Source organism: Elgaria multicarinata, chromosome 7 (genome assembly GCF_023053635.1).
Source record: "Elgaria multicarinata webbii isolate HBS135686 ecotype San Diego chromosome 7, rElgMul1.1.pri, whole genome shotgun sequence".
In the NCBI taxonomy this organism is placed as follows: domain Eukaryota; kingdom Metazoa; phylum Chordata; class Lepidosauria; order Squamata; family Anguidae; genus Elgaria; species Elgaria multicarinata.
The window spans coordinates 76,302,139-76,325,039 of record NC_086177.1 but is presented as its reverse complement, the minus strand read 5'-3'; the positions used below and the strand labels follow the sequence as shown (position 1 = coordinate 76,325,039).

Here is a 22,901-nt window from a genome sequence, read left to right as displayed (position 1 = left end):
GACTGATCACACAGGTCTGATCAGCTAGCGGTTTTAGAAAATAAACGAAAGGGGGGATTTGGAGTAAACCAGTGATGGTCAGGAGAGGGGATGCTTTACCTTCACGCACTAACCTTCATTCACTCACATTATGGGGTGAAGCTGCTTGGGACAGGGGGAAATTTGGAGTGGAGCAATAATAAGTAAGAAGAGAATTAAGCGCTCCCTCATACCATTACTCTAGTTCAAATTGAACCACCCCCCCACAATAGCTTTTTTAAAAAGGTATTTGGGTTCTTTTTTGTATCTTTCTGTATACCATATAAAAAAACACCTTTTATCTATCACATACACACTTACTTTGGGGAATAATTGCACACCAAGTAAATTGCTTTCGGCCATATCTGTCCCCAGACATTCATGTTATGGCATAAGTTCACAGCACAGCCAATTCTGCTACTTGTTGCCCAAACCACCTAGAGGACAAAAACATTTTAAAAAGTGATTAAACACCTGGTTCAAAGGGGGGAGGAGTGTGTATAATAATGCAATCTCTAAAAGTTAAAAAGCAATGACGGCTCATTTCTCCTTACACCAACATGTTTACAGGCATACTCCACTCATATACAGAGAGTAGGTTTAATATAAGGATCTCGATGAACATTCATTGGTGTAACTAAACCCTGAATATTCTAGGGAAAATGGTAAAAAGTAGAGGGCAGATCTGTAGCTAACACACATGGATTCTAATGGGATTCCATTGACTTATATCCACTGTCAATCTCATTAAAAATAGTTATGATTCTGATTAAAAATAAGGGGTTGGATCCAGACTTAATATGAATAAGTACACTAGCCTAAGTCTCATTGATTTTATACTTGGAGAGATCAATGCTATGGCCCCTAGACAGTGCCAGAAGGGCCATAGGACAGTTCAGATTCCCAGATCTTATGTAGAACTGGAAATTGGAGCTCCGAACCTGCTTCCCCCTCCTCCTCACAGCTAGCGCAGAAAGAACCGAACTTGCTGCCTCACCAAGGTTGGGAAATCAATCTGAGAGAAAGGAAAGGGGGGCAATTCAGTGGGTGGGTGGGGCAGGAGACTGGACAGGCCAGTATACGAGCTATCCTGAGGCTTCTCCAGCCTCTTCCCCAACCCCCTCCGAAATGCTTCTGCTAGATGGGCAAAAAAGCCCATCTAGAAAAATGCAGGGCAGGAAGATGGGGAGATGAAGATGGCCTCCGCCACTCCCCCTGGATCCAACCCACTGAATTTTACTCTTAAAAACAGAATGGAGCAGATTTGGGGTTTGCAGAGATGGGACGGAGAATCACAAACTCTCCATTTCACTGATGGAAGCAATTCCATCAGTAGAAAAGCTTCACTGGAGTCCACCCTTTTGTTTTAATATTATAATTTAAATAATATTTTTATCTTTAAAAATTCAATTTTATTAACTGCCACTTTAAAAACAATGGTCCCATTCAGACAACACGCTAAACCATGCTGCTTAACCACAAAATGGTTAACGGAATGCATTAAGGTTAATGCATTCTGTTAACCATCTTCTGGTTAAGCAGCATGAGGCCAATGTTACTTGAAGTGAAATCTGAATTTAAGACATGTTAAATTTTTATCTTAAAACTGAATTTATAACACATTGAAGAAAAATAGGCTTTTTTGTGCAACAAACAAAAATTGACAAACATTATGTATGAAACTTATGAAATAATTTGTAATGTGTTTTATTCATTATTGTAGCAACTTCTGGTTATTTATGAGTCAATCAAAATTGACAGTTACTTTCCATGATTGTGTATTACCACATTTGTCCAGTAATTTCAAGTGCTGCTCATGGGAAGTTTTTGCTATTTTATGCTCAGTTCAGTACAAAGTCTCCAAGTAAGTGGCCCTGACAATGCACAGAGACAGAGCATTTACCAATTCACAGTATGAACTGGATCCAAAGGTTGCATTAGTGGAAGGCCACTCATGCGACAGAACTTTCCAATCCCTTTTATCCCCCTGTGATCTCTCAAAAGTCTCTCAAAGAGGGTCAAGGGGCCCTGAACAGCATGATAATTTATTTGTTTATTTGTTTATTTATTTAATTTATGTACCCCACCCCCTAGCTGGGCGTTTTACAAAAGTTAAAAACAGTAAACATTATACAAAATTTAAAACCATCAAAAATATAAAAACAACAGTATAAAACAACAGTATCCATTTAAACAACAACAGTTCTGGGGAACTTGCAGTGGCAGGGGAAATTGCCCCAAATATACCCAATTTAGGGCAATTTCCTCTTCCTATTTCATCCCTTATCAACTTTTTATCCTTCTAAAATATCTTACATCAAACTAATGAACATAAGTGTAATATTGGGAAGTTAAACAAACCCATACCCACCTGTGTATAATGAGTGCACACAGGCCCAGAGCACCTATAGGGGCAATAAGGATTGCATTCTTGAGAATAAGGGTAGCTGAAGTCTCTTACTTCATCATACCATGCTTGGATGTGAAATGTTAGAGGTCTGTATCTACAAAAAAGAACCAAAGAAATGCCAAAATCATTTGAACAGCTACTGCTGTTATCAACAGAGATAATTTCCTACCACATTTAGCCAAAGAATCACATTTCACATAGTTTGAAAAGACTGATAACAGATGTTCTCTTTGTACCTTCCCCAATGTGCTCCCAAATTCTGTCCAATGGATGGAAGAAGACTTGCAGGCCCATGTTCCCAAAGACATGTCTCAGCCCAGGACTGTGCTGATCTCTCCAGCTCTACATCCCACGTCTATATTTGAAGGAGGGTAGAGAGAAGCAGACATAAAAATTTGCTGTTTTAATATATTTTTAAGTTTATGAAAAGAAAATGATTTTCTTCCTTCCCTAAAGTGGTTTGTTTTTGGATGTCTGTAAGAAACATGTTACATTCCGCTCATAAAATCAGCAAACAAAGGGATTAAATCAGGGGTGTATTACTCCTTTCAGAACCGAGGGCCAAATTCCATTTCAGAAAAGCTTTCAGGGGTCGCAATGCAATGGTAGACGATGCTGAAGGCAAAACTTGTGGGACCAAAATACCAAAGATACCCCAAATACCATCATATTTTATCTTAAAGCTCTAAGGCCAGATCCACACCTTATGTCAAATCATTACGATCCCATCATGGCAATGCAATATCTCTCTTGTGCGTTTATACTTCGTAGGACACACAATGACATTTGTTGCGTTATTTTGGATAACATGGAATAAAAAGCAGGAAATGACACTATGGAAGCAGTATATAGAATGTGTCCTGTGCCCCAATAGTTATCAATGCATTTCAATACCACTATAAAGCAGTGGCATAGATCAAGCATAAGACTTAGGAAAGAAAAATTTTGCCGAAAAGCTGGAAAACCACCAAACAATTGGTGGTTGGGGAAAGGGACATGGCCTTCTGGGGATGCCTGGAGGGCCAGATTGGTATCCTAGAGGGCCGTATTTGGCCTGTGGGCCTGAGATTTTGCACCCCTGGATTAAATGGCCATCAAATGCCTTGAGGCAACATTTCTGTCAATCCATTTACACAATCCAGAGCATTATATTAATGCCATAATATGCTGCTCACAGAACGTTTTATGTGAAATGGCAAAACACTCCTGGCATTCCTTCCCAACCTTAGAATGGGGAGAGGAAGGGGAAGGTCACAGAGATCCATGTGTTCTAAAGTTTCTTGGGTGGGGGAGGTGAACTCCATGTGACTAGAATCTTGTCCCTACTTATGACAGGACGCGATGCTATTTCTTGATATGAAGTAGGAAGCAAACAAACTATGGAGCGGGAGCTATTTTTTTTTGCAACTAAAGGCCACAACTAAGGTACCAGAATAGAAGGCAGAAGACATCCTTCGTATATTTTTCCAGCTCTGTTTTGTACCCCCTAAAAAAAATTGCTCCCACAACCATTCCACAAAGATTATTCCAGCGATTAAACACCTTCCAATACGTCAAAGTCACATTTGTAGCAATTAGCTTTTGTGCTCCCACTCCTCTCTAAAAGGCAGGTTGAGCTGAAATTAATGATGCTGGCAAAACTCAAAATTGGTCTATATATTGGATCTAGTCTGTTTGTAATTTCTACATCTATAATAAACCCTGACTTAATCCAATGAAACTTTAACATTTTCATAATTAAAACGGATATTTATCATGAGTTAATTTTACAGTCCTCTGTGGTTGGCATCACTAAGGTGCCCACACTAGAGGCATTCAAGAGGCAGCTGGACAACCATCTGTCAGGGATGCTTTAGGGTGGATTCCTGCATTGAGCAGGGGGTTGGACTCAATGGCCTTATAGGACCCTTTCAACTCTGCTATTCTATGATTCTAAGCCAAACCCATCGCCTTTGCGCATGCTCAGATCTTACTCATTTCCTTCAGTCTATTAAAAAATGCCTATTCAAACATCCTCAGAATGATCAGAAAAGGATGTGTTATGAAACAGAATGTCATTCTATATAAGCCATGTCCCCAAGTTGCATTTTGGTGATACCTATATACAAAAACTGACAGATTGTTTGAAAGCTCGTAATACAAGAGAGCTTTTGTGTGAGCTTATATGTTAGACTCGTAAATCAGCTGCCAGATTCCAAATTGCAGTGGTGTTACTTCACCCTTCAAAAGCTGTAATTGTCCCTGAAGAGTCATTACACTTACATCTGTATTAACCAGATAGCAATAATTCCCCCTGAAAATTCTAGAGAGGTAGTCTATTGGATAACCCCACCCCGAAAAAACAGTATTGTGAAACCTTGAAGAGTAACTCATTTTGTTGTTGTTTATTCGTTCAATCATTTCCGACTCTTCGTGACTTCATGGACCAGCCCACGCCAAAGTTTTCTGTCGGCTGTTGCCACCCCTAGCTCCCCCAAGGTCAAGTCTGTCACCTCCAGAATATCATCCATCCATCTTGCCCTTGGTCGGCCCCTCTTCCTTTTGCCTTCCACTTTCCCTAGCATCAGCCTCCTCTCCAGGGTATCCTGTCTTCTCATTATGTGGCCAAAGTACTTCAGTTTTGCCTTTAATGCCATTCCCTCAAGTGAGCAGTCTGGCTTTATTTCCTGGAGTATGGACTGGTAAGGCACTCTCAGAATTTTCCTCCAACACCACAGTTCAAAAGTATCTATCTTCCTTCGCTCAGCTTTCCTTATGGTCCAGCTCTCACAGCCATAGGTTACTACGGGGAATACCATTGCTTTAACTATGCGGACCTTTGTTGTCAGTGTGATGTCTCTGCTCTATTCCATGAGTCAGAGGGCTCATCTACACCAAGCAGGCTATTGCACTATGAAAGCAGTATATAAAAGGCAGGAGCCACACACCAAGCAGGATACAGCTGTATGCGTGGTATGTGTCAATGGGCCCCAAGAGTTGTCAGTGTATTTCAATACTACTATAAAGCAGTAGTGTGGCTCCTGCCTTTTATATACCACTTTCATAGTGCAATATCCTGCTTAGTGTAGATGAGCCCACCAATCTACTTAGTTAAATGCATGAAGTGGTCTCCTAGGTGAGTAAATAAAGATACCAAGAATACACTGAGAAAAAGTAAACATCGAGCAATGCATAAATCAATATATAAATCAATCGAATGAATAACCCCCAATAAGTATCTGTACTCCCAACTAAAAGCCACCAGTGATGAATAAACTTAGCAAAATTAATTGTATAAATAAATATCTAAATAGAGATAATAATTCTTTCTATGGTAAACTAGTTTATTTATTTTATTGGATTATGAATTCATTTTTACAGGATCCTTAGCAAGTAAGTGAGTAAACAGTTCTGTCTCTCTCTATCACGCCCTGACTATAGCTATATATACTTTCCAAACCACTACAGTTCTCTATACTGTGTTATAAAGAAAACCAAATAATGAAATATTCTAGTATGTATTTCCTTGGATTATTCCTGCTCTAAATTTCATCCATTTTTCGTTGCTTCAAGCAGTTCCTCAAACCAGCGATTTTCTAAAGCCTTTACTGAAGATTTTTCTTCTTTGAGATAATTAATTGTATTTTCAGGATCTTCCATTCCATACTTCCACTTCAAAGTATCAATTTGTTTGAAAAGTTATGGATTAACTGCTAGATCTACAGCACAACCTTATGCATATCTACTATGATAGAAGCCCTACAGTATTAAGTTCCATAGGCTGTACTCCTGGATAAATGTGTCTAGGTTTGCAGCCTTGCCGTGCAATCCTATGCATGTCTACTCACAAGTAAGTCATACTGAGTTCAATGGGACTTACTTCCAGGAAAATGTATATCGGATCACAGCCTTAATCTAGTTAATCTGTCATTTGTATCTACAAGCAAGCAAGGGATTTTGATCAAGTGCATTTTTAACAGAAAACCATATTTGTAGAGAATAATGAAATGCAGGTGTCTAAATCGCTGCAAAAACCATATTTGATGAAACATTCACATTGTGGCCACTCATGAAAGATAAACACACCCTTAGGAATTGTACAGTTGGGCAGCATATTCAAGAAGTTTATGAAAGGTTTACATTTTTCACACACATACAAAAGTCATTCCTATGACTTTCTAACCAAAAGCCATAACAAAAATATTCTCTTTTCTAAAGTTTCCACATTACAAAATACCTTACTTGCTTCTCTTTGTATTTTTAAATGCAGACGCAAGAATGTATATGTTATTTACGATTCTGGTAAATGGCATTGCTATAGTGCTTACGCCCCTGTCGATTTCCTTTTGCAGGCAGTGGGTCCCACCAATTCCATTGCACAAGTGGAACCCACCTTATGCGAGCTCTGCCAACCTGCCTCCTTCCAGAAATGAGCATTTCTGCTCATCTTGGGTTGCCTCAGAAGCACTCATTCGCTGTTGTGCAAGCAGCAGGGACCATTTGCACAACAGAATTTATTTATTTATTTATTTATTTATTTATGGATTTTTATGCTGCCATTCAGCCAAAAAAGGCTCTCACGGCGGCTTACAAAAGTATTTCTTGACAGTCCCTGCCCACAGGCTTACAATCTAAAAGACATGACACAAAAGGAAAGGGGATTGGGAGGGATGAGGAGGAGGGGGAAAAGGAAAGCAAATTCAGGCACTACAATCTTAGTTGCAAAGTTCAGCAGTTACAGTTGACAGCAGGAGGGAGGGGGCTCTCAGCTGGAGCTGGACCCAGGCACGGTGGAGAGGTGCCTGGCTGCTGCCTCCTCCCTCACTGGTGGCCTCTGCAGTGACAGTTGGTAGCAGGAGGGAGGGGGCTCTCAGCTGGAGCTGGACCCAGGCATGGTGGAGAGGTGCCTGGCTGCTGCTTCCTCCCTCACTGGTGGCCTCTGTATGCTGCATCATACAGAATTGGCAGCGCGTACAAGAACTGGCACGGGCATAAGCACCCTGTTGGATTCTGCCCTATGCAACACACAAATGAGCTCTGTGCAAAGAAGCCATTTCTTCTGCGAGTACTGATCCATGTCCAATAACTGAGGGTATTTCTACTAGTTAACTTCTCAATGAAATGCATCTTTAGGTGAATGGTATGGAGACCATTATGGAACCTCTACTCTTAGGCCTCAGGCACTAGGGGGGACTGCAGATCAGGGCCATGCCACCCATCCGCTGCTGCTCTCTGACTCACAGCAGCCACATTGCTTACATCATCTCTACTGTACCAGTCAACCACTGGCTAAATCACCAGCTAGCCACCATCCTCCTACCCTCTTCCTATCCTGCTTTAGAAAGCCAGGTAATAGGTCCCTCTCCTCTTGTTAGGTGCCAGCAGAATGGCATATCATTTCCTGTCTGGTGTACTGTAACAGAGAAGAGAGCTGAAGTGAAGATGGAACCTGACTGTGAGCTGCCCTACCCAGCCAATCGTGACCAGACAGATGCACTTGCACCGTTTCATGTATATTGAAAGGCTGCTGGCAAGAAGATGGCAGCTGCCAAGGTGACCTGATAAGGGTCACATTGAGAAGGGTGCTGGTGGGTCACCAGTGCCTGTCGCCTTCCTATGGAGATCCCTATGGAGTGGTGATCAGGGCAGGGATATCGTAATGCATACGGCCCATACGGATTCCCTTCATCCTCAAAGGTTACTAGGCAAATTGTGCTGGATCTTGATTTCCTGGTGTCAAAAGTTAAAGAAATAACCCACCCACTCCCCCTCAACACAGCAGTCCATTGGAAAAAGCAGGCTGACACCTAGCCAAAACCCTAAGTAATCCCTCCCCCATTTAACACTGGAGATAACAGTTTTCTTAATCCTCTCTGGATCTTTAGGTTTCTTTGAGTCAGCATTCAGAACAAAGCTTTATTTAAAAATTGCCACAGGCACTTAAAATGTAGGGTGTCCAAACACATCCAACTCTATATCACTGCAAAACTCCCAACTGAATTGGACTCATGAGTCATAAGTTGATAGCCATTTTATTTCACATGGAACTGAAGGCAGGGAGCCCTGAAATTGGGTCCAGGAGTAACTGGATTTACACAATGCAGCAGTTTGTTTGAGAAAAGTGTTCTAAAGTTCCCACCAAAACGTTTCTTCTTTAAAAGGAAGCTGTACAGGCTTGTGACTTAAGAGATGATGCAGCATACAAAGCCAAAACAGACATTATTTCAAATGAGTATCTAGTTAATAGTAGTAGTAGTTCTTTCATTTTTTTTTTTTGTCTAGAGTAGTTGCAGGGTGGGAGGATCATAAAAGCCCTGCCGCCAACCATAAGGTCCCAATCCAGTTGAGTAAGTGTCACTGCTAGGCACACATTTAAAGTAATATCTGTCTTGCCCCATTTTGCCTAAATTGGTGCCTGGCTGCAACAATGGACTGAATGAGGGCGAATAAACTGAACTCAACCCAGACAAAACTGAGATGCTGTTATTGGGTAATTCTTTCAGGTGAGTTTGCACCTGCCGTGAAGGAGCGGGTTTGTAGCTTGGGCGTTGTTCTGGAGTCATCTTTGTCACGTGAGGCTTCTACCAGCTTCGGCCGGTAGCCCAGATATACTCCTGTCTGGACAGGGATAATCTCGCTTCAATTATACAATAACAATAAATTATATATTGTTTTAACTTGGATCATGGTTTAATTTGTTTTTAACTGTGCATATTTATTGTTTTATACTGTATGTTTTTATCTGTACGCCGCTCTGAGATCTTAATGATATAGGGCGGGATAGAAATGTTTTAAATAAATAAATAAATAATTGTCTATGGTCTGGTAACCTTCAAGGTAGATTACTACAATGTGTTCTATGTGGGCCTTCACTTGAAAACTGATCAAAAGTTGTAGCTTGTGCAAAATGCGGCAGCCAGATTAATAGAGACCAGAAGCATGTAACACCAATTCCCGCCTGTTTGCATCATATGTCTGAATGTTTCCAAGCCTGATTCAAGGTGCTGGTTTCACAACCTGAACCTACCCAGAAACTACAATGAGCATCAGAGGCCTTCCTCCAAGTGAAGCTCAGAAAGTATCGACAAAGGAGAGGGCCTTCTCAGTGTGGCCCCCCGATTACGGAATGCTCTCACCACCAAGTTCTGCTTGGCACCAACAACTGTTATCTTTTTGGTGCCAATTGTCCTCTACCCCCTGATAGAAACAACTGATATAAATGCCCCATGATATGCTGGCATACGATGGGAAATTTATGTCAGTTGTTTTCTATCAAGTCCAGTACCTTACTGTAAACATTTTAACTGTTTACACTGTCTTAACTTTGTATGTTAGAGATTTTATATTATATTTCTATTAACTTGTATTGAGATATGTATTTTTATGAACTGCCCAGAGAGCTTTGGCTATAGGATGGTATAAAACTGAATTATTAATCTGCATTCAACACATTTCAAGCAGAGTCTCAGTACACTTTGGAATAGCATTCAGAACAGAAAGAGAACCCTTTCAAAGGTAGATGTAAAAACCTTGTAAAGTAAAATAAAAAGAGCTAAGATTCAGACACAGTAAAGAAAGTAATGCATACAGTTGGCACCAACGAAAGTAAACATTTACTGTGGCATGATATAAAGCCTCAATGCGGTATTCATTCTAAATATAAGGAATAGACTGGTAAAGTAAACATCACAGTACAGTGTGGTACTTATTTACTTTTTAATAACACCCACTATATTATTTAAGACAAATTACAGTGAATAAGAAAAAGGAGAATAAAAACTGGGTAAGAAATACCATACTGAAGTAGCTAATTTTAATTATACCCCCAGATCCAACTAAAGAGATCTATGTACAGAAGCAGGTTTCCATGAATATCACTTGCTGGATCTGGAGCCATGGGTTTAAATCTGATGTGCATCACTTAGTAAGGTATGGGTTGCTTGTGAAACTGCCCACAGCTATATCACTGACATACAGGGACACATTCACTTAATTTAAAAAAAAAACCTTACTCAAAAAGGTAGAACCTGAATTTTTACTATAGTGCTGCACACTAATGGGGATGTTTTAAAACCTCCTGAACATGTAGGGTAGTGTTTTTTTGTTTTGTTTTTTACGAAGAACATTAGACTGGTCAAATATCAATGAACCTACCTAGAAATTTCAGCTTCTGTTTCGAAAACAGTACAAAACAAATATTTGCTTTTCTTTGAAAGACAGTACAAATATTGTTCCTTACCACTGAGTAAATTACACACAGTCTGAAATATCTCTGTATTATAATCATGGATGTGGGTGTACTCTGAACAGTGGAGGCTGATGGCTCTGATTTCAGTGGGGCTGTGATTCTGTTCTCGGGTTTTGTCAGAACTAATCATATTTCTAAAGGAGCTGTCCAAAGTGCTGAACCCTATGCTCGAAACAGGTTCAGCACCTTGGGTAGCTCCTTTAGAATTCTGGCTGGTTCTGTCTGAAACCCAAAATGGAATCACAGCACCACCGAAACCAGAGCCACCAGCCTTCACTGACACTGAACTAAAAACAAATCCAAACTCTGTGCCAAGAAAAGCTAAATTCTGAAACCTGTATAAATTATACATATTATGCAACTATGTATATTCTTGCCGATTGTGCATAATTTATCCTGGTAATTATGGGGAAGGGCAAGGACTATGGAAGTGACTGAAGCCCCACCCCAACTACTAATAATATTGTTTAGCATCTTGAATTTCACCAGGCATGGCCCACAAACTATCAAATTTATCTTTACAATCATATTGGTTAAGAAAAAAACTCTCAGCACCTTCAATCAAAATTTGCTACCTTAATCAATCTCTGACTAAAGTTGGTTATTGTACTGATTAAAGCTTGCAACCCTCATTTTTACTGCTACAAAGAATTTAACAGAAATAAATGCATTAAATAAAAGATGAAATGAAGTATGCCTCTGTATTTTAACATTATTGTTGCCGCTTTCGTGAACTTGTTGCATTTATATCCCTATTGCTTCTTCGTCACTTCTGTCACTTGTGCTTGTAGTCTCTAAACACTTCTGACTTTACTTACCTACTTGCTCTCTTAGCTACTTTCACAAGACAAAATCCCACTGATGAAAAGTTCCAGATAAGAATAAAGAGGATAAGATGAATATCGCTCAGCCCTTTGATGCCATGTCAATAGCCTCTGGGCCCTGGTATGGAATCTGGAGCGCTTCCACCCAGCTTTGAAGTAGAGCAGGAAAGTGGAGAGCCGGAGAGGAAGCATTTTCACTTTGAAAACTCTAGCTAAGTTCTTGGTTAAGTGCTCCACTTATGAAAACCAACCACTTAAAACATCCCACAGGCCATAATACTCTGTACTTAAAAATGGGAATTGTGATCATTAGGTGTCTTTGAAAACCACTGGCAAATAGTGGATATGGAGAAAAGAAAGCAGAGCAGAAAAAAATATGGAAAGTCAAGGATTTAAAATAAGTGGGAAAACATATGGAAACCTCCTTTTAACATCCTCTCTTCTCTTCAACTCCACTTAGTTGTAAATCTTCATTATATCCATCAAATAATATGAATATGTATAGAAAGTAGTGGGTGAGTAGTTAAGTGCCAGCCACAAATTCCCTTGCTTACTCCCAGTTGCTGTTCCACTGTTGTTATTTCCCATGGCCCCTGTTTTCCCATGTTCCCCTCTTTGATGCCCCAGAGCCACATATGCCCCTTCTCCTTTTGACCTTGTGGCCTCCAAAACTTCCTTTCCTTGCCTCCTTCTTTTTCTGCTGGTCACCCCACCTTCCATGCCTTCATGGACCTGTTCCCTGTCCCATCCTTCTCTGGGCTTCTTACACCTATTATCTGCTGCCTCTTAAAGGTATTGTCTTGGAGCCCTGCCTCTTTCCTTTTTCCTCTTCAACCCCTCTCAGCTACAGTCATTGCACCTTTTAATAATGAACACGCGAATGGAAATATGGTCATAAAACTAGACTTTAATATGAAGGCAGGTGAATACCAGTCCCAACTGCCCTGTTATCAACCAATTTTAACCCACATTTTCTTCCTTGAACCTTTTTTGACCTCTGACCCCCTTTGCCTCGTTCTCCTGTTGTCTGTCTTCTCTTACAAACAAATGTGTATGCATTCACTGAGAGCATAAATAACTTTATTATAATTGGGATTCACCATCTAAACAAGTCTGTGTCAACCTTGTGTCAAGCTCGGAGGATGGCAACAAGGGAGAGGGCCTTTTCAGTGGTGGCCCCCCGACTGTGGAATGATCTCCCCGATGAGGCTCGCCTGGCGCCAACATTGTTATCTTTTCGGCGCCAGGTCAAGACTTTTCTCTTCTCCCAGGCATTTTTAACAGCATTTTAACAGCATTTAACAACGTTAAGTTTGTTTTTAATGGACCCCACAATTGTTGTTTTTAAATGGATACTGTTGTTTTTATACTGTTTTTATGTGTGTGTGTGTGTGTGTGTGTGTGTGTGTGTGTGTGTGTTTTAAATTGTATACTTTTAATGTTTACTATTTTTAAATGTTGTAAACCGCCCAGAGAGCTTCGGCTGTGGGGCGGTATATAAATGTAATTAAATAAATAAATAAATAAATAAAATAAACCTTGCATGCCAAGGCCCATAGATAGATGGGGCAATATCCTGGTGTTCGCCCCGGGATCATCCCTGTGCGTCCAAATGACGAACAGGGCATCCCAGGAGCAGGGAGGGATGATCCCTCCCTTGCCCTGGGATATCACCCTACAGTTGTAGCCTGCTTTTTCCGCAGTCTCGGGATGATCCCGAGACCGCAGAATGTGTGGCCCGGCATCACGGTTTGTCCTGGATCCTTGCGAGTAACCATGAGGAGCTGTGAGCCGGGCAGCTCTGTGCCCATCGGGGGTGGGGTAGGGGGAGTATGGATTTTTTTTTAAAAAAAAAAAACTTACTATTTGTGCACAAGTGCTTGTGAGCTCCATTCCCTTTAACAAAAATAAAATAAAATAGCAGGTGCAATGTCACACGCCGCATGTGAACCAGGGCGACGATCTCGCAATCCTAAAATCATGAGATTGCCTCCCTCCAACCTCCCTCTTGCTGAGGCCATGGTCACAGTTTACAGACCATTTACTCCAGAGTAATTCAAGGAGGGATTTCTTTGCAACCTTACTGTACAGTATTCCTTTGCAATCCACAGAGGTACAAAACTTCCATCCAATTTGTGTTTCACAACTCATATGATTAATGAGAAAGAGCTTTCAATGGGGTTTGTAAATGCAGTCTACACTGGAATGAGAACCAGACAGCAAATTAAGGCTCTACTCATTGGTCCAAATATTTACCATGAACTGTGAACAGAAAATACTTCAGGGTCCAAATAACCACAAGAATTTATCAGCTGGGTTAAAATGAAATCCTTACCTCTTATTAATGAAACAGCATTGTGCACTGACTGATCACATAATACATATGGTAGCCCAAGTTACAAAAACTTGATATTTCAAGAAACTTGAGGCAAATTATTAAACTCATTTAAAAAAATTAAACATGATTTAATGTGCACTAAAGCATGCACTGCTTTAAGAGCTTTTCCCATACATAAAAACTTAGTGGGCCACCACCCAAGTCACAGATAGCTACATGATGGAAACAAGAAATATTCTATGCGTATTTCATTTACCAATATTGAGAAGACATCTAGTTAAATTTCATAAGAAGAAATAAAAGACAGGCACGTATAATACTTTACAACTAAGTAGCAGAGAACATAGAGCCAAGCCAAAGTCTGCCCCCATTTCCCCTCTCAATTCAAAGCTGAAATGAAGGGATTTTGGGTGATTTTTCAGGGATAGGGAAAATTTGGAGGAGGGAGTGAACTCATCCACTGACTGGTGGTTTCTAATTTATTTTATCTGGTGTGTCATTCCAAGGTTCTCTAGAGGGGAAATGGTGGCCTCACTGGTGGCTGCAATACTTTGTACGTGGCCACACCCCACCCCACCCCACCCCAAATGCTCTGATATGACACAACATCTAAGAAAATACAGCAGCTGCCAGTATGAGCTCCCTTTATTTCCCCCAAGATGTCCTGGAATGATGCTCTACTCATAGCAGTCCAAGAAAATTAAGTAGTGGCCTCTGGGGAGTTTCACTGCCCCTGCCAAAGAGGCAATGGTGGTCCTCCCAAACAAGGAAGTAAGGAAAAGTCTGTCCCTGATTGCCACCCATTGATAAGTCCCTTGAACATAACAGATAATTTTTCATCTATCCAAATAGTCTTGGTTTGGACCACCTTTTTGCACCCCTGAGAATTCCAAGTGGAAACTCTGAATATTCAAATGTCTTAGTAGACATTCAGCCTTAACAGAATAACCTTCTGTGTGTTTTAATTATTTTGCTTTCTGAAATCATAATAGGAATGGGGTATCAAGTACAGCTTATATTAACACACACATAATCGCAATCCGAAATCAACTGAAGTCAAGGATGTAGTTTTTTTCAGATTAAAAAATAAATAACTGTCTCTACTTTTAGTTTCTTCAATAATGCTTTATTTTTTAAAAAAACATAGTTAAAGTATGGAATTCACTACTACAAAATGTAGCGATGGCCACCAATTTGGATAGCTTTAAAAGGAGGTTGGATAAATTCCTGGAGGAGAAGGCTATCAATGGCTACTATCCATAATGGCTATGTGCTACCTCCAGTATCAGAGGTAGTAAGCCTATATGCACCAGTTGCTGAGGAACATGGGTGGGAGGGCTCTGTTGCACCACGTCTGGCTTTGATGTTCCCTCGGTCTGATCCAGCATGGTACTTATGTTCTTAAGCCATTTTATTTTACAGCTGCTTTCTTTCCTTCTTCCAGAAGACAACCTGAACACTATGGAACTTTTAAAAAGCCCAGCATTATTGTTAACCTTCAGTTACAGTAGTTGATTGCAAAATAGTATACCCAGTAGCACTTAGCTAGGGTATTCCAAGTTGCATCAAGAAACCATTTATACTAAACAGAACTGGGAACAAATACAATTGTGGCACTTAAATGAAATGAGGGTCTTGTGGGAACTGTAATTAATCTACTTGTTCTATTTATTCTTTGGGAAGTATGCCTACTTGCTGCAAATTGGGAAATACATGAAAGGAATAAGCTCAGAGAAAAAGTTCATAAGTTCAGTGCTGTAATGCTGCTCCATTATAACAACTCACAGCTCCACCCACATCCCTGGAAAGATCGAACTTAGAAAGGCTCAGCCTCAATTTATCAAATTAGCTTTGTCACTTGCTTTACAAGCAACCACAAAAAAGCAACAGAACTTTATTACTTTTTTCTGCATAAAACAATGACACTGTGCCTGGTAGTAACTATTCAAAGTTCAGTTAGGAAACAGCATTACAGTGCAGCATCCTGTAAAAATCAAGTCATAAGTGTTAGTCTGTTTATATATGCTGCTCTTGAAGTGAACAAGGTATCATTTTATAAGTAGTTAAGTTTCAACGATCAGCAATTATTTTCTTATTCAACCCAAAACAATCTGGGTTTTTTTGTAGACATTCACAGTCCCTGTAATCCTGGAATGGTGATGACAATAACAGCCCTCTAGCTATGAGTGTCCCTACCTCAGAGAGCCCCGATTCTTTGTATATGCTCCAAGGGAACATATGTAAACCATTCACAGGTGTTTTGGCACCTGATGCCACCTTGGCTTCTGTCACCTACCACTTCTGCTGATCCATAAAGCGTTCTTCTCCCAACTTACCTGGGGAAGAAGAAGGGACTGCTGTGCTGAGCTCTCCAGCACAGCATCCTTTCCTGCAGAAGGGTGTACTGGGACTACGCATTCTTGGTTGGAAAACGATGCTATTTCTGACAATGTCCACCAGCACAGCCATCCATCTGCAAAAACTGATGTGAATAGTGTCGCTTTCCTGCTCAGGTAATGAGATGTCTGCTGCCCTCTGCAGGAGAGGAAGTTTTCCTGAGAAGCTGGAGGTTCTTCTCCTTCTTCTGCCCCAAATAAGTTGAGGGGACTTGGGAGGTAAGGTGTGGATACTGAGCTGACTACTCAAGGTACAGGACCTGCTTGTAGCAGGCTATGAACAGGACCCCATTCAGCCTACACCTCTTTATGAGTAATCAAAAAGGGGAGCTCACTTTTTTTTACAATCCATACCTTTGGCTTCATAATAGAAATCGCAACCAAACATTAGTAAGTAGGGCAGATGTAACCATACTTGCTTGAATAAAAGGTTATTTCCACGTGTCAGCCTCCCCAATGATGGTAATCACAAACAAAGAAATAAAACAGGAAGTACCTCACAGAGGTGACACAATTTTGCATGACAATTGCGGTTTTCCATGCTGCCTGCTATTATGTTTGGAATAGCAGTGATCAGCATGACTTGTGGCACTTTTGACACCTAGATTGAGAGTACGCAGCCAGCCAGCATATCAGTATTCTAGTCGCCTGCCAAAGCACTACGATCACTGGAGAAAAGAGACATTGTCTGGAAGCACTCTGCCTTCTTCAATTTAACATGCTTCCCCTGGTTTATTTGATGCAATAATAGTAAGTCTGCTAATATATTAATTTATTCAAGGAATACCTCTGATGGCCGCAGTCTCTAACTCAACAATAAAAAAGGCAATAAAGATTTCTGATACTGGTGAAACTGAAAGGCAATGGCAAGTCATTCACCACAAAACCTGTACATACTTACACTTAAATTCTGAATTTCTAAAATATGTATAACGCCTGTGGAACCCATACACAGGCTGATACACATTCCCATTTAAAAACTGTATCAAATATGGGCATGTACAGCGCAAGCCACTACAACACACCTGTGCACTTTCCTTCTGTGTGCACTTTGTTGCATATGAACAAGCTCTTCTAATCCTTAATTGCACTGCTGCTACAATCAACTTCACAGCCCATCTGCATTTCCCTAAAACACCAACACACCAGGATGACAACACCGGATTACACTGCAGAGTTGTCTTACCCAACCCTTCACACGCACAACACACAGTGCAAAATGGAAATGACAACACTGGGCTACTTTGCAGGACTGATGTTGCCTCATCCGGGGGGGGGGGGGAGCAACTGCACTTCCTTGGCTGTTCCTGAAGATGCCCATGGTATCAAAGTTCAGGTACCTAAGGCCCAAACTCAGGTACCAGCTAGTAATTATATCTTTCTTTGTAATTTACTCTAAACTAATCACAGGGAATGGATCTAGATCAAGACCTTAGCAAGGGGGCTTGGTGGGTTAAACCTTTGCTCCTCGTTGTGGTCTTGATCCAGATTGGGGGCCCATGACTGCAATTTTTATTGCTAACAAATGAGCCATTAAAACAAATGCATCACTTTTTGGCAATTAAAATTACAGATATGGGGAACCAATCCAGATCAGGACCACAATGGGGCAAAGATTTAAAGCCTGTAGCTTGGCCCAAGATATGGAATGTTAAGTGAAATCCTTACTCTAATTAAGGAATCTCAGGAAGAGCTCTGATTCCATAGCAATAGACCCCTCCTCCTCCTCAACTCTAGCAAAGCCAGTCCTATTTCAGCATTTAACACTCCTAAAACTTGGTTCCTTATGTTGCTGACGTAGCATGGGAACTGATGGAAGATGCTGCAGTGGGAAGGACAGTTGTCATGGGAAAGACCTATCATTTCTACCATGGGGAGAATAGTAAACTCATGGTTTGCATGCATGAATTTCTCATGCATGCAAACCACGCATAGATAAGTTTTCAGGTTTAATCCCCAGCATGTCAAGTTAAAAAGAATCAAGACTAGAGAGAACATAGGGCGCAGGTCTACACCTAAGGATGTAGAGGGAGGGAGGGGGAAGGATTGCAGACTTACCTACCTCCACGATCCTCCCCCAGCACCTTGACGGCCGCGCAACATCTTGGAAGGAAGGAGGGACATCGCGGCCACCATTTCCCACCCACCCCAACAGAGACGGAGCACAATTGCGCTCCACCACATGTGTAAGTTTTGTTGTTTAAAAAAACTTTTAAATTGTTCCACCCACCCCCAATGGGCACAGATTGCCCCCATGCAGCTCCGTGCCAATGTTAAGAGCTCCGCTTACTCATGGGGAGGAAGGGACGACCCAGGAGCAGCAGCCACATAGCCCACACTCCTTGGGATGGGGCCACAGAAAAATCGGGAAATCTGCGGTCTTATATCCCGGGGAAAGTCCCTGGTTGTCCCAGAATCCCCTGTGCATCATGCGGATAAACAGGGACGACCTGGAGATGATCCCGGGATATAGGCACAGCAAAGACATGCCCAGGGATGCCACTCTGGTAACATGACTCATGTAAAAGCCAATGACGTCCAGGATGCCACATTAGCTTGGTACTGAAGGATCTCAGGCCTAGATCATCCAGCAAGATTGTGCAATGCTGAGTAGCCTATCCCAGGATACATCGCAACACAAAGCAGCTCATGTACAGATATGACTTAATCAGAACCATGCCGTTCCAAATTCTCCAGTCCCATGGAGAATTAGAGCAGGGAAAACATCTTCATCTTGCTCTTGTTTTGGGGATTATAACCAATATAGTGGGGCCAGGGCTCACAGGACTGAAGCATTGGAAAATTCTGATTAGCAAAGAAAATTGCATAATTTCCCCACCCTCTTCAGAGTTTCCTATTCCCTCTGAATTAGCTCCCTGATGCTGGAGAAAAGAACACCTGGAAAATCTTGAGCAAGTGTGTGTGTATATACATACTCTCTCTCTCTCTCTCTCTCTCTCTGACACAGAGAGAGAGAGAGAGAGACGTGGCTCACCACAGGTAGCAGCAGTTTTGGACTCTCTTAGAGGTGTGGCTATGATAATGTGTTGGTGAGTGCCTGCACTTCAAAATTAGCCATTAAACCACTGGTTATAGCTGCTGCTCAATGGGATATACACTTCACTATTCATTTAGGATATTGATGTACCACCTTTCTTTATACAAAGCTAACACAAATTGAGTAATGTAAAATCATTTATATTCTATAACAGCACAAAAATATCCAAATGTAGAATAAGGTAGGCAGCTTAACGCAGTAGAATGTATCTTGAGACATGATGGGCTCATGCCATGAAAGGCTAAACCTAAAACTTTAAACCAGATCCAAAAGCACACCAGTAGAAAATGCAGGTGGCAGAAAACAGGATATAGCCTAGCTTGTACACTGTCTTCATTAGCATGGCTTTTTTCTACACTGCTCTTGGAATTTAAATGACAGCAATCACATTGACAGGGTTACACGTTTTTCCTTTCAGTACCAGTATTGTCCAGCATGGGTAGCACATGGTTGCTATCATTCAAATGTTACAGCATGGGAGCCACCATATTATACTGGTCTCCACATCACTGAAGGTAATGCATGTACCAACCCTGTGGTCCTGCCTCGCTGTACCACTCAGGAGGCAGGTAGCAACATTCTGCACTATTTTAAGCTTCTGAAGAGACTTCAAGGATAGCCCACAATGGATTACCATCTGAGAAGTTACCTACTTCTGAGTGAATGGCCTTTCTGGAAAGTAAAAGGTTGAGAAAGTAAAAGGAAAGTGAAATTATGGAAACTAAAAGGCTGCATTTGGAGATACTGCAAACAGATCTTACAGATTTAGTTCCTACAGTAATTTGTAGAAACTGTCCAATAAGCCATTATACAAAATAATACAATGACCCAGCCAAAATTAAGCAGGAGTTCAGTGTGGGAGTTACATACATGCTCCAGTCATTCCTACTCAATATGACTTCAAAGTGTTTAACTTCTGGGCAGTTCATGCCTTGAAAATCTTATCAGTATTTTGTTTAGTATCATGTTGGACAGTTCCTTATCATTAATGTATTATTATTTTCAAAATATGGAATTAAGAAAATCTTTCAATACTTCTGGAAAGAGCTGAACCCAGAAGAAAAAGACATGCTACTTGAGCATAATCTATGCTACTGCTTTATAACAGTATTGAAGTGCACTGACAACTGTTGGGGCCCATGACACATTCTATGTACCATTTTCAAACCACTTTCATAATGTTATATCCTGCTTGGTAAAGATCTGGTCCTGGTTGACATTATGACTTCATGAAAAGGTAAATGGAAAATAAGTGTTCTAAAATGTCAAGTAAGCAATATTTCTATGCTGTTTAGCGATGGAAATCATTACATCATTTTTTTTCCTTTTTGGAAATTAGTAGCAATACATCCTTACCATATATTCCATATTGGATGCTTGTGGATACACTTGACCCCGTAATTTATTATGAAGATCCAAGATACTCTGCATATCACTGTCAGTGATAGCTCTTTTTCCTCTTTGCTTGGCGATCCACCATTCACCATCTTCATCCATGTATTTTTCCAGCATTTCCTCAAATAATGTTGCATTGGGAAGTACCATAGCAGAAACTGCTTGAACTATGAAAAGCAAAACAGTTACTCTGAATCTTTCTTCAGCTACGCGCTTCATGATGAACGATCACAAAACTCTTCTGCCTTAACTCCAAGGCAAAGCCTTCTTCTAGCTTTATTGGCTGCAACTGCAAAAGAGAATGAAGTAATTCTGAGGTTAAGATACTGTTATGAATTATTTTATTGAATAACAAAAGTGAAACTGTTCTTGAAGGAGGAATATTCCAATGTGGTTTTTTGAGAGCCTGACTAATTAGCCAACCAATGCAGACACTCAACATTTACATTATGGGTATGAATGATAACTTATCTTCACTCACCCTCATGAACTGAAAACTGTTTAAGTATGCTGTACAAGGCTACTTGAATCCACATGTAAGAAACTTATGAAAGAAACTCATTTTCCCCACGAAGGTACTTAAAAAGAGGCAGTCATAGAATTAACTGATTAATTCTGCCCTCTTACAATCAAACCCTTCTAAAAACATTTTTTTAAAAACTTGAAGATGCACAATGAATATAAAATAAGGAATAAGGAATATTATGTGTGCAGAGGTAAGAGATTTGAGTGATTATTATTATTATAAAGCATAATCTAGCTAAATGTAAACATCTTAAGGCTCCAATCCTACTTACAATTTCCAGGGAGTGAGCCCAATTAAACAAAGTAGGACTTCCAAATAAACGTGCTGCTTGACTTATTGATTTCAGTGAGAGAGATTTAAGCATGTGCTTAACTTTCTCCCTGAAATCAATTTTTAAAAACTCTTAAGCCACAAACTAAGTCTGCTATACCCTACAAACAATAAGTTACTTTGCCATATTTTAAGTGCATAACTCGAATGGTACAGAGACTCTCAAAAATGACTGTAGTCAATATCCTGAATAGTTCTTCTGCACATTAGATAAGTAGCATACAGTGCTCACATAAATTAATGAAACTTGCATGCATTTAATCTCTATTAGCACACAACTGCTTAGTTTGGAAAGTGGCCACAACCATACTGATGTTTCATCATCCCTTGTTCAAAACTTCATTGTAAAGCTGTGGAGCAAGTTTTTGACTTAGAGGCATACAAGGGACAGAATAATGTATTATTGATGAAAACATCAATGTCATCTGTAAGTGACTACCAATCACCCTATTGCCAATACTTAAATTGAAGGCGGCCCCTTATAAACGCTTGAGGCTGCTTCCCTGGTTTCTGGTGCCTATTTTTGTCAAATGAACTGAGGGAGATATAAAAATTAATGTAAAAAAGCATTTCCCCTTATGCTACGAATCACAGCTCTGAAGCCTGCAATATTTATTTATTTATTTTATTATTGCATTTATATCCCGCCTTTTTCCTCCAAGGAACCCAAGGCGGCATACATAATAATCCTCCTCTCCATTCTATCCTCACAACAACCCTGTGAGGTAGGTTGGGCTGAGAGTCTGTGACTGGCCCAAAGTCACGATCTCCCGACTCCCAGTCCAACACTTTAGCCACTACACCGCAATATACCCATGATCGTTTTGCTCTTTAATTCTGAAATAGTCATCTCTTCGTGAACTTTTATGAAGTTACCCCAAAAGCTCCCTCGACGGAGGAGGGATGGGAGCCGGGGGCGGAGGGGATTTGAGAGTGGGGGCGGAGAGTCGAAACGTGAGAGCCGCAGGCTGGCTGATCCCTTACGGTGTTCGTCGGTCGCGCTTTGCAGGCCCTGCAGTTCAAAGGGCTCCAAGCCGGGGCTGCCAAACTGGGAGAGAAGGACTGCCGGGTTTTTGCAGAGACCCCGCGCGCAACCGTTTGCCTAGAGTGAAGAGAAACTCTTACCTCGGGCCTCGTTTGAGGGCAGGTCGCCGTGTGTGCCCGTGTATATATGTACACGCACAAGCGCGCATACACACGCACACAACTGTGAAGGGAACCAAGCGCGCCTCCTCCCAAAGCTCTTCTAGTAAAGTCTGCAGCCGCCTTGCTGGGGAGGGAAAAGCTGCCGAGAAGCCAGCAGGCGCCTGCTGCAAACTTTTGCGCCTTCCAAGCCTGAGCCCAAGTTGCAGCCTTGCTTTCCCGCGTCTAGCTACGTG

The 22,901-nt window shown here is 41.0% G+C and overlaps 1 protein-coding gene across 1 annotated transcript in view; it reads right to left on the bottom strand.

Annotated features, from left to right (window-relative positions):
• CRISPLD1 (cysteine rich secretory protein LCCL domain containing 1) overlaps positions 1-22,684 on the bottom strand; it is a 40,474-nt gene extending 17,790 nt beyond the window's left edge. The window contains exons 1-5 of the mRNA XM_063129872.1: positions 22,648-22,684; positions 20,628-20,949; positions 2,665-2,783; positions 2,390-2,522; positions 340-455 (exon numbers count right to left, since the gene is read on the bottom strand). Of these exons, the coding sequence (XP_062985942.1) occupies positions 340-455; positions 2,390-2,522; positions 2,665-2,783; positions 20,628-20,885 (626 nt within the window). The 5' untranslated portion in view covers positions 20,886-20,949; positions 22,648-22,684. The remainder of the gene's footprint in view (positions 1-339; positions 456-2,389; positions 2,523-2,664; positions 2,784-20,627; positions 20,950-22,647) is intronic.
• Between the last annotated feature and the right edge of the window lie 217 nt (positions 22,685-22,901).